Raw genomic sequence first — 12,294 nt, forward strand, 5'->3', positions numbered from 1 at the left:
TTCAGATAAATTCAAAACATGTTCAAGAACATCAAGCCACTCCAGCACGTCTGCAAGAACCCTGACCTGGGTGACTGAGAATCTCCATGGGTATTAACCTTGTGGAGTTTCTACTGGTTCATACTAACTACTAGTGAATTATCTTGTCTTCTTGATACAGTCAGAGTTCACCTCTGCCTGCTGCTTGCTCTTCCATCTTGGTTCCATTTCCTCTGTAGTGTGTAGGATAGCTAACTTGCTACACTAAATGTGAAAATGGCTTCCCTGACATTTGCACTATGCCCTCATTCTTGCAAGACATATCTTTATTTACATGCATACAAGCCGAAGTGCAGCAGGTGAAAAGTGGAGACAACACACAAGTAGCAGCTGATTGCATGATAAATATGTCACATGCAGATCACATACAGCAATAAATAGGGATTAACCTGACTAACGTGTGTTAACGTGTGCTTTATTTATATATATTTATTTAGACACTCGTTTTAGGTCTCTAGTGTTCTCAGAGGAAAACTGTAATATCTCTCTCACACACACACACACACACACACACACACCCACTGCCATTTCTATGGCAACAGTTGCTATAGTCAAGTATCCAGTGAGCAAGCACACTGTGTACAAGCAATCTTACATACACACCACCTACATTCACAAATACATACAGTACAGCCTTATCCCACACATCTAGATTAGAAGTGATGTGCAGGACTGCAGAATATCAAGGGCCCTGTGAGGGGCCTGTGTGTGTGCTGTGTCACACTCAGGCCTAATGTGTACAAACACAGGGAATGAGACATTGGTATAGAAAAAAGGAAGTGACAGGAAAAGGAAAAATGAACGCAGTACACCTTAGAAGTACACACTACTCGTCTACAGTATTAACATGTAGTCAGTAAGTTACAGTAAGTTCTTCCATCATTCAAACACTGTGTGGTAAGGAGTACATGAAGTCAGTCACACGCCATGTCTCAGTGATGAACACGATGCCAACTCACCCGCAGATTGATCTCCTTCATCCTCTCTTGCCGCAGTTTCGACAGATTGGTAACTCTGGACATCGGGACTGCTGCATTTTCTCGCAGTGACATGATCAAAAGGCCGTCAGCAAGTCGTCAAATAAAAGGTCCAATATTAAGGTTTAGGTGCTTCTCAGTGGATAATTCAGATCAGAGAGACAAATTCAAAATCCTTCCTCGCTGGCCAACTGCAGTGTACTTCTGCTTCTAGTGAAGTGGCTGTTCCTGTGAGAAATCTGACTTCTGAATCATCACCGCCCCCTCACACACACTCACACACACACTCACACACACTCACACACACTCACACACACACACACACCACACACACACACACACACACACACACACACACACACACACTCACACACACACACATGCATGCACACAGTGTTCATCTGTCTGCTATAGACTATTATTTGCTCTTTGCTACATCCCACTATGAAACCATTTTCCAAATGCTCAGGTTTGACAGTAATTATTCACACAGAGGCTAAAGCTTGTATCGTCTTGTCATTTTATCACACATATTACATTTATGAGTGACAGCAGGATGTGCTGAAAACTGCAACACAAGTATTCGAGGCTCTTATTTTCCGTAAGTGAGCAGGAAATTAAATGTGTGGACAGATGAGTTCATTTCTTTGTATAGTCAATAACGTTAGTGGTACGGCTTGACAGAAATCTGTAGATGCGACGAACTGGAACTGTTTCACTTTTTCTACTAATCCAGTTCCTTCCCTCATACTCAGATTGTACTGACACTGTCACGCACTACGATAAAGATAAAGCAGCTCTCACATACGAAGACTAACTTCTGTCAAACCATAAAACCATCCTTGTGGGGACATTTCGACTGGTCCTCTCACCTTCAAAAGGCTGTTTGAGGGTTAAGATAGGATCCAGGGTTTGATGTTCAGATTTAGGTTTAGGTTATTAGGGTTAGAGTTGGTTTTAGACACTTGAATCCAGTTGTTGAGGTTACGTTAAAAAGCCACAAAATGTAGATGAGTGTCCTTGCAAAGATAGAAAGACCAGCACATATGTGTGTGAGGGTGTGTTCTTGTTTGTGTGAACTTCCTCAGTGCACAGGGAGGAAGACCGAGGCAGGAAGTGTTTCAACACGGTGCTACTGTGCTGGAGTCACTGAACAAACAGATGCACACATGTGCACGTTGTACTGACGCTGCTGCTCTATAAGACGCCTACAGCGCTCAGAGGAGTAATCCTTCTGACTTGCTCTAGCCCCGACCTCAGACGGACATTTTTAGTTATTAGTGACATGTCCATAAAAACTGGATGTATTTCACCAGCAGGTTCATGTTTTGATACACGTCACACTGACTTTGTACAGACGTTCACGGTTACTGTAATTTATTCTGATAATTATGACGATACTTTGCTGATGCCAGGACTTTTCTCAAAGCAGAGGTTTACGTTTGCAGACTTAACTGGAAGTTAGTTACAAGCTTGTGGCAAACCGCTGACTTTTCCTCTACGACGCCCATTCCTGCCACTAGAAAGAAAGAGAGACAAAAATAATGATGATAACATTTTGACTCATCAAAATAGTGAGAAATGTTTCTATTCTAAACCAGAATTAGGAGAAACTAATTCAAATTTAAGATAAAAAGTCTACATTGGACTTAATAATTGTCCTACAGCCGTCTTTCGCGTCTTGATTGTCACTGATGCTTGTTCTTCTATCTTATATCTTGTGGACACTGGTAAAACAGGACTGCTAAGTTAAAATTGAACCAAACTAAGAATATGAGAGGTCAGAAAGTCAGAAAAGAACTAAACTGAAAGAAATCAACTCACAGAACAGATACAGAAGAAGAAACTAATGAGAAATGTGTCCGTTTAGATTTGCATGGGGAACAGGTAGCTTAGCCTAACTGACGGCTGAATTCCTCTGAAATGTTGCAGCAACAAAAACACATGTGGGACACCGTTCATGTCTACATTGGGATCAAGGATGGTTTGGCCCTGTATACCAACCCTGTCCTCGACTGGGGCCTTTACGACTGGAGGAATTACAGCCATTTTTTGCATTAGTTAGCTCTAGTTTTAGGAGGTTTATGCCAAATCCACTGTGGTCAAGTCCAGAGCCACAATAATAAAAACTATGTCTCTGTCCAAATATATATGGACGTGACAATGTGTTTTTCAACCAGCTCTCTCTTTACAGATACTTGAAGGCAGCACCTTTAAGGATACAGGGCTCTAATTCACTGCATTTAACGGAATTAATTACTAATTTAATTTGAATTATAAAATTACTAACTCATGATGTGCTGCCACATGACATGCCGTGTTACACTGGAGAACTAATAATTGCTTGGTCACAGCCCTTCCCTTTGTCTGTTCATCCTGTCGCCTCTCTGCCTTCTTTCACTTTCCCATCTAGCCACCAGATGTCCCTGTCTCCTTCCCATTCCCTGGCCTATCTGTGCACCTTGTCTTCTTTGTCTGTCACTCACACACAGCCATCACACCCAGGGTCAGTGTGGGGCCTTGGTTAGCTAGGTGGTTGTCCAAGGAGCCACCAGCTGGACCAGAGGAGGACTGTTCAGTTCTGAAATAACTGTACTGTACACCTCTCTCTAACTCACAGCCCCCTCCCTCGTCCCCAGTCACTATAATAAACTAACCTAGAACAGGGAGCAGCCACTGACATAATCAGTGTTGACATCACCAACTTTCAGAGGAGAACTGAAAGAAATAATAACAGTAATAATGACACACCCTAAGCCACTTTTATCTGGTGTATTCACTTTACTTTAATGTTCACACCATTACAGTAATAACAACCTCCACTTGGTAGGGCATGTGCATAATATATTAGTCTATATATACCGTACTGTACAGATCCAGACTGATGAAAAAGCACCATTGGAAGTGAGGCACAGTAGAGGTGGGGGGTTTAAGTGCAAGTGGTTTCCCATGGCTGATTCACTGTCACCATCAGGCACTGAGTTAGCTCGTATACATACAACATGCAAATGCTGAAACCAGTCAGACAACCTGGACAGTACTGTTTAAAGACATATAGATATTTACATATTTTTCCTAAATAAAAGCTTGAAAACATACTAAACATACTAAAAGTGATAGCAGCAGCATGTAGCAAGAGCAGAAGAATGCCCGATGACAAGGAAATAGACACATGGAGCAAACATTTCCTCTAGCTGTAACATATAATAAATAAATAAATAACACATACTATAAGTAGTTGTAACACTCACACAAAAGCATGGCTCTAAAATAGTTTAAAAGTATAGGTACAAAGTTTAGTTTGAAACCATCCTGTGCTCCCCCTGAACCTCTGACTTTGAAAACTTGAATCTTAACATACTCTGTAAACTAATTTATATTGGAATCATTTTATTAAAGGGGGTGTGTATGACTTGTGTATGAGGGGTCTGTTAGCAGACATAGATTCGTGTTTTCATTAGTGTGTGATTAACTAAAAATAAGAATAGTTGCCTCCTTTTCATGGAGGACGCCCTGTTGTGATGCCATGTTTCTACAGTAGCCAAGAACAGGCAAAACTAATGCAGACTCTAGAAAAGGAATTTCACACTAAAGTAGCAGCTTGACTATGTGATTAGCATTACTTGGACGACAGAGGAAGAAGAAAAGGGATCAGCGTCAATAGAAGACTAAACCTTCCAATGCAGTTGTGGTTGATGGCACCTGACAAACACCATAGGCTCGATCAAGCTTGGACAGGGAGGAGAGGGGGAGAAGGGGGTATTCAGGTATTCACCACTAGACCCACTAAAGCCTCAACATTGTCTTCTGAAAATTCTGCTCCTATGCAACAAAACTGCAAAATTTGCCCAATGACATCTTACTAACAATGTGTTCCTTCAAATGACTGAAACATGGTATAATTTATTAACATATATATTAATTAAGAGATAATGAGTCGGAAGGAGGTGGATGGGGTAGATACAAAGTGCAGGACTGTCTATGTAAGTCCAAAGTTTTCGCAACAAACGCACTGTGTTTAGAGAACGATTACAATTTGGTTGAATTTCTTATAAAGCATCTGAAGTCAGACCCCAGTCTGGCTGTGAACCAGCGGTGGGAAACTCTGCTGCTCACAGCTGGAACAAACCCAGCTATAAAACCAACAATGCTGTAGTCAAAAGAATACAATGTGTTTGAGACGGCAGTTTAGTTGCATAGGAACGTCATTTATATGTGACGAGGCCAAGACGTTCAGCTTTGCATGACTTCAACAGGAACTGTTGTTTTATCAGAAGTTTAAAGTGCTTGATGGGGTGAAATCCAAATCCAAGCTGGAAGGTCCCTTTGTATCAGCTCACAGTCAAACCAGCAACACGTGGATCCTCTTAGATGGAGCAGAGTTCTGTCACAGAAAAGACCTACAAACAATACAGACATCTAAATAGCATTAAACAAACCAGTGCAAGTTCAGATTTGCTCACACATTCTACTGTACGTCCCCATGGCTAATGACAGTGTGAATCGTGGCCCTGATTTCGGGATTTGAGGGAGGCACTGTTCACAGGCCTGAAACATCAAATGAGATCATTCTAACTTTCATACGACTCGGCTACATCCTCTTTGAGACAGTCGGAATGTCCACAGTGTCAGCTTACAGACCCAAGCAGAGGTTTCAGTACCTAATAAAAAATCTTGCAAATCTTCTAATATGACATATAAACTCCTCGAGTCACGGAAGAAATGTGGAGAACTGGGACTGGTCAGTACAGACCAGCTCTCCTCTTTCTGTCATCAGCTGTTAAGGTCACTGGAGGGCTGTGTTGCACTGTCAGGGCCACTGCTGCCAGCATGAAACACTGTCTGTGACCTGGCACGTCCTGACCTGTTGTCTGTGGGGGGCACTCTATTGTCGTTCTGGCAACCACCGGGTGTAGAGTTGTGGCAGTCCCCCATCACCTCATTGTAGGAGGGTGGTGAATCCTCCATCCTGGCATTAGCATTATTGGTTACAGAGTTACTGCTGGGGACCTGCAGCCTCTTGCTGTGTAAGGAAAAGTGTGTGGTATCAGTATCAAAGACGGTCCTGTTAGGTGGAGCGCGCACCGTGGCTCTTCTCAGCTCCAGCTCCGGTTCTGAAGGGTGGAGCTGTAACCTGCAGGGACCCTTGTAGGGCAGGAACTCCTCCCTGTCTGACAGGCAGATGAGCGGGGGAAGGTTGACGATCTCCTGCTGCAGATAAGGGTAGGTGGGCTGGAGGCGACACACTAGCTGTTGCTGCATGAACGGTTGAAGCCTGCGGTTCAGGTGTCCACACACCACCTGAAACACAAACACACAGAGCAAAGGATACAACTTAAATTACCAGACACAGGCTGCGAAGGTAGGTGGACTAGACTAGACTAAGACCCTGATTCCTCTGCTCAACGCATAGTCTGATCTCAGTGCTAGTGTAAACAGTTGGTTCAAAAGTTCAAAGTTCACCCTCACTTTGCAGAGAAAATGTAAAACGTCAGTTCAGTTGCAAACTTGATATTGCAAAACACTAATTTGAGTTGTGAATGTTGAAATCACGGCTGCATATTTTCCTCGCCTGAGCCAGCAGGGGGAGCCTTAGTTGCTCGGCACAGTTTTTATGACAGAAAGTGGCAGCAGGTTGATGAGATGAAGATGAATCTTATCTCTTGAGTATTAGTGAGTTAGTTAGGCTTAACCCTAACCCTACATTCATTACCAACACTTCTGCCTAAGGGTCATGGGGTGACTGAAACTAATCCCAGCTGCCAGGCCCAGAGGTACAACCTAGACAGGTGTCTATCACAGGGCTAACCCTAACCCAGTGTACAGTAGAGACAGACAAACCGGGACCTTTGGCCAGACAGCAGTCTGTATCGGAATAAAGCATGTTTGTATCTTGAGGACATGAAAATGATCAGTCATCTGTCGTGTCTGTGTTTGACTTTATTCGGATGCTGCTGTGAAACATTGTCTCCCTCTAATCACTCAAAGGACATGAATGTTCTACATCACATTGAAAACAGAATTTAATAAGTTCACAGCCACGGTGTCATTTAGGATCCTGACTACAGATCAAGAGGTCTCTGATTCTAATCCAAATGCCTCTAGAACACACTTCTGTCTAATAAGACAAATGTCAGTAAAACAATTTGTGTCCTGTCAGCGCATGTTTGCAGTGTTCTACTATTGGATTTGTGATTCATCTCACTCCACGTTGAGCAGTCAGAGCCACAGGACTTCAGCTTATGTCCAAGTCAGATCCACCAAAATCCCAAAACCCAACTCCTATGTCCAAACACCCCATAAAATGGCAAAGAGGAAACTTTGTATGACCCATTAGATATCGAGACAAGCTCATTCCAGTCCAGCAAACTGTTGAAGGATGCAATAAGACAGCCTTGTTAATAAACTGCAGCTTCCCATCTGGCCAGAAAGACCAGGCTCTTCCCTTCTTCCTCTTTAGGAAGAAACAGGACACTGTGCCCAGAACCCAAACCCTAGAACCCAGCATGAATATCAGACAGAAGAGAAGCTACAGAATCTACACAGGCCACAACTGGTGCAAGAGAGCAAAAGACTGAACACGACCTCTTAAGGACATAAGTGCTAAGAGCCACTTCCATTTCTTTAACACAACCTCTGACCTTTGCTAACACATTCTCCCAGTAAAAGGTTTTCCCTAAAAGAAGAATATTTCAGACCTTCTTTTCCCCAGACCAGACAGACGGACTGAACTGATCTCATCCTCTTTCCCACCATAACAGATCAATATCTGTCTGTCTATTTACCACAACAACGACATCACCAGACACCACACACAGATCTCTGCTTGGCTTGTGAAGCAGAGGCTTGATTGCCAGCGAGATCCCCATGTGGCCCCCCTCGGAGCACTGAAAGGAGCACTTAGACCCCCAAAAGTCACTGGGTAGGATCTGGATTTTGAGATTGAAATGTGGGCTAAAACCAAAAGCAGTTAAAGTCTGTCATAATTACTGGTGTTCAACCTGATCAAAAGATGTGTCCTGATCGAGGGAAATCAGACCACTGTGTTAACATGCTCGTTATGCTGCTGGTGACATTAAGACACAACCTGACATTTACCAAAGTCCAACAACTGCTGAATACAATCAGACCCACTTTCTGTGGGTGGTTTATTCAAAAGCAGCTCTAAAAGCCTTCATGGAGCAGAGTAGCGTGAAAATGCCAGTATGCACTATTCAGTCTGACATTTTAAAACGCTGCTATTATTGCCCCTTTTCCACTCACTTTTATAAAAAGGAAGTGTATTTTAAACATACCACTGACATTTGATTCACCAAAATTGTTTCGATTTTTCTAAATTCATTACTTTTAACAGTTTCCCCTCTGTCCTTCAGCAGCTGTTTCCAAAGCTATGCACATCAAATTTGCATTATTTATGTCTGGAGACATGGCCCCCATGTTCACCCCACTCAATCAGAATACCACCTAATGAATAATTCAATTTCCTTGCATTGCTCTTTACCTTAAATAATGTTGAGGCGTATGAGCCCCATCTTGTGCCTCTCATCATGTATTACATACATTTAAGTCACATAGTGACACAAGTGTACATTCATGGTGTACATTCAGTGTCGTCTTGGTGGTCGGGTCCTAGAATAGGACCAAAATAGGAATCTCCCAAGGATGACAGTTTCTTCTGCACAAAAACAAAGATGGTGACGCGTCATGTGTTGTGTCGCGATCCCAGAGTAACTATTCCACTTCTCTAGGACTGAACGGCATTTGTGTTTGACTTTGACACTCTAAAGAGACTCTGTGAGCATGCAGAAGATACTTTAAGAACTTGGGTGCGTGCGTGTTGTCATTGGAGTCATTGTTTGTTTCTAAGCTGTGACTATTATGAAATAAAAATCTTTCTTCTTAATACACTAAGCTCAAACATCTGGCCACCAGTGGACGTTGGTAAGGAAGTAGTCACCTACCGATTGTGTGGCCTGGTCCCTCTGGGTGTGGCTCAGCCTGCTGAGGAAGGCCAGGGCTGGCAGCCAATAGTGGCTGAGTAAGCAGATGATCACAACTATCATGAAGGTCATCATCAGCAGGATTACTGTTATCTGAACAACCTCCAGTTCAGCTGCATACACATAGACATGGGGAGAAAGACACAGAATTAGAAATTTGAGTTTCATGTGTATATGTTTAATGTATTACTGGGTAATCACATGTATTACTTTACAGCTTAACAGCATTGGTGCTCACCTGATACTCCCCTAATCCTCCTGCATTACTCCCTACCCAGTCAAAGCATACCAATTCACCAACCTACCAACCTAACAGTTACTAAAATGTTTGAGGCTGGCACCAATAATACTATGAAGAGAACTATCCGAACCCTAAGGGTCTGTGCTAGTGGTCTCACAGAGCCAAGCAGCAGCTAGAACATCACCCAGGATCTCAGTGCAAAGGTAAAGGTTACCATACCAACACGCTAAATAAGATGGTGAAGATGATTGTAAATATTCTAAAAACATAGAATTGTCATTGTCAGCTCACTGCTGCATTTCAGTAGTCTCATGGAGCTGCTGCTGTCGTTGTAAACTGTTTTATACTACAGAAATTATACAGGCATGCTGCGGAGGAAGTAAATCAGAACAGAATAAAATGATTCGCAAGTCATTTAAAACCTAACCTTAATTTGATTGAATCTGCTGCCACAACCCAGAGGTTGATTGGGTAGTGGAGATCACTGCATGGGCTCAGCAACACCTCTATACAGTTCATCCACAAGTGTAAGTTTAAACTCTATCAAGAAAATCCAGCCCCCCTGACTTCTATGGGCCTGAGTTCACTTAAGATGGACTGAGGCAAAGTGAAAAACTGTTCTGTGGTCTGATGAGCCAAAATATCAAATTCCATTCAGAAATCATGAAGCAGCGTCCTCTGGGCTGGAGAACCACCTTCTTTCTTTTGGCACTAACCACCACAAATATGTCTGTGGTGCACTGAAGTAACCAGATACATTAGTGCCACAACATGCACGCAGTACATATTTATACTTTTATAGATTCTGTTTGATTGTCGCTGTTTTCAAATGAGGCTCACAGTCATACTTCAATGGTTTTTTCTTTTAGGTTTGAGTGAAGCTGATAGAACATAGAGACATGTTTCATACGTTGATCCACTATGTGAACAAAGAGGAAGCAGCAGAGTAGAGGAAACAAAGGCTCAGACTCTGGCAGTGACTGACCGACCTTCACCTTTCACCCTTGACCCTGGGGAGGAGCGAGCTGAGACAGCAGACGCCTGTAATGAGGAGTCTGGTGCATTGCTAATAAATCAGGTCTGTGTGACTGTGTGTTTCATTTAATAATCTCATCAGCCATTCGCCATACCCCCTTCCCTAATGCAGCATTTGTTACCTTTCTACCACAAAGGCCTCACATCAGCCTTTTAGGAGCAGAACTGGACCTGCTGTTTAGTAAGGAAGCCTGAAAACCTCTTTTCCAGTGTATGAACTGTATTTCTTACTATTTTCATGCTGACTTAACAAGACACTACTGGAGATGGGTGCTGACGCCCAGTCTTACACCGATCCGATTTCCTAAGTGGTCTGAACTGAAGGTTCTGCGCAGCTCTGCAAGTGATATTATGTTTGAACTGTTTAGTGGTAGACAGGTTAGCAGTGTTTTACATACAGTCTAAATGTAACAATGTGCATGTTCAGCTGTCAGGTGTAGCTCTGACCACCGTGGCAGAGATGATGTGATTCTGGTATCACTGGTGATATGTGTTGTTTACCTGTGTCTGGTTTACATCTTTCCAGCTTATAGACGAACATTACAGCTGCCTCCTGTACACCATCCACTAGATTCAACTGTTCACACTTCACATACATAATAACAAGCTAGACAGACCCTCTGCCATCCTTATTCTAGTTCCTAAACACTGCACTACACACTGCAAAGACAAGATGTCACATGTCCTTGTACCTCTAAATATCACCATGTGATCATTACTGCTTTCCATGAGTGTCTTTGTGCTGCATTGACTGGGCTGACTGGAGACGTGCAGGGGGGAGTAGATGATGTGGGGGAGGGTGGGTTCCACATCAACCAGACCTGTCCACACACAGACAGACACCATCCATCTCTCAGCATCTCATTACCACGGCGCTTTCTGCTGTTTATCCCTCACAGACATGCTGCATTGACTCCCTCTACCCAGTACACATACTGCATGGAACTGCTCTCAGCTCACAAATCCACTCACACATGAAAGACTTTTAACCAACTATGTCTGTGGACGTAAGAGTGCGATGGGCTCCAGCCTCAGGACAACAAACTCTGCTGACTGCACCTCATCATAAATTAGCCTGTGTCTCAAAGCAGACGTTCAGTCATAGGGAAGTTCTACACAGTCAGCTTTGACCTCTCCATCACCCTCTCCTCTGCAGGAGGATCTGTTCAATTGTTCAGATTAGTTTGAAATATACAACTGGCTTACTTACATATATCCATGCCCTGGTTCTGGGGTCTAATGCATCTGCAGGAGCAAAAACCATTGGCTCTCGTGTTGCTGGAGCTTCCCGGGACCGTACTGTTAGAAATAGAGCAGGACGCACCGCGATGCCGGGGAGCGGAGAGGAGCGACGGGTCCTGCAGCAGCCTGTCAGTGCCCACCGCGGGCACACAGCCTACATCACGACCCTGGATGTTGTGTGTGGTGCGTGGACTGTCCTCATCTAGTAGCCTGTAAGTCGCGCAGGTCCCTCAGCTGAGCAGCAGACTGCTGAGTGCGTCTCCGTGATGCGCTCTGAGCTGGACTCCGCCTCCCCTCTCTCCTCCTGTCACTGCTCCATGGGGGGAGGGAAAGAGATGGAGGTGCTGTCGTTGGAGAGCGGCCCCCATGCATGTATTACGTAGGCCCCTTAAGACAGCTGCAGACATTCAGTGTATTTCAGAACCACAGGTAATAAGCTCCAAAATAAAACGCACAGGATACAAAACCCCACAGACCTACAGTATCCACTGATGGAGGAATTAAGCTGCTGTTTAGGTCTCAGCGGATTTATTTTTCATTCGTTTCCTGGAGACTTAACATGGGGGAGGGAGGCTACAACTTGCCAACCCCCCAACCTGAACCTAACCTAACCTTAAACACAAGATGTCAGTGTAAAACTGACAATGGTTCTGAAGAGATTGAAGAACCCACTGTGACACTGGTGTCACCAACACCTATTTGGTTTAACTTTTTATTTATTTTATTTTATTTTATTTTAATAATTTCCTGTCTGGCAGCG

The 12,294-nt window shown here is 43.5% G+C and overlaps 2 protein-coding genes across 3 annotated transcripts in view; both read right to left on the minus strand.

Annotated features, from left to right (window-relative positions):
- The window catches only part of arhgef1a (Rho guanine nucleotide exchange factor (GEF) 1a), a 30,267-nt gene extending 29,028 nt beyond the window's left edge, over positions 1-1,239 (minus strand). For both annotated transcript variants that reach the window (XM_026347554.1, XM_026347553.1), the window contains exon 1: positions 999-1,239. In XM_026347554.1, coding sequence (XP_026203339.1) covers positions 999-1,091 — 93 coding nt within the window. In that variant the 5' untranslated portion in view covers positions 1,092-1,239. The remainder of the gene's footprint in view (positions 1-998) is intronic.
- Positions 1,240-5,789: 4,550 nt separating this feature from the next.
- LOC113154111 (protein TMEPAI-like) lies at positions 5,790-10,890 on the minus strand. The gene is made up of 3 exons (XM_026348117.1): positions 10,794-10,890; positions 8,978-9,129; positions 5,790-6,317 (listed from the first exon to the last, which is right to left on the minus strand). Exons 1-3 carry the CDS (start codon positions 10,888-10,890, stop codon positions 5,790-5,792), a joined length of 777 nt encoding a protein of 258 aa, XP_026203902.1.
- Positions 10,891-12,294: the final 1,404 nt, after the last annotated feature.

This window comes from Anabas testudineus, chromosome 11 (genome assembly GCF_900324465.2).
Source record: "Anabas testudineus chromosome 11, fAnaTes1.2, whole genome shotgun sequence".
In the NCBI taxonomy this organism is placed as follows: domain Eukaryota; kingdom Metazoa; phylum Chordata; class Actinopteri; order Anabantiformes; family Anabantidae; genus Anabas; species Anabas testudineus.

Excerpts from the sequence above, each read along its gene's own strand:
- LOC113154111 (XM_026348117.1), bottom strand. The coding sequence starts at position 10,890 with ATGTATGTGAAGTGTGAACAGTTGAATCTAGTGGATGGTGTACAGGAG. Across the intron at positions 9,130-10,793 it reads AAGATGTAAACCAGACACAG|CTGAACTGGAGGTTGTTCAG; the intron begins GTAAACAACACA and ends ATGTGTATGCAG. Across the intron at positions 6,318-8,977 it reads GGGACCAGGCCACACAATCG|GTGGTGTGTGGACACCTGAA; the intron begins GTAGGTGACTAC and ends TTTGTGTTTCAG.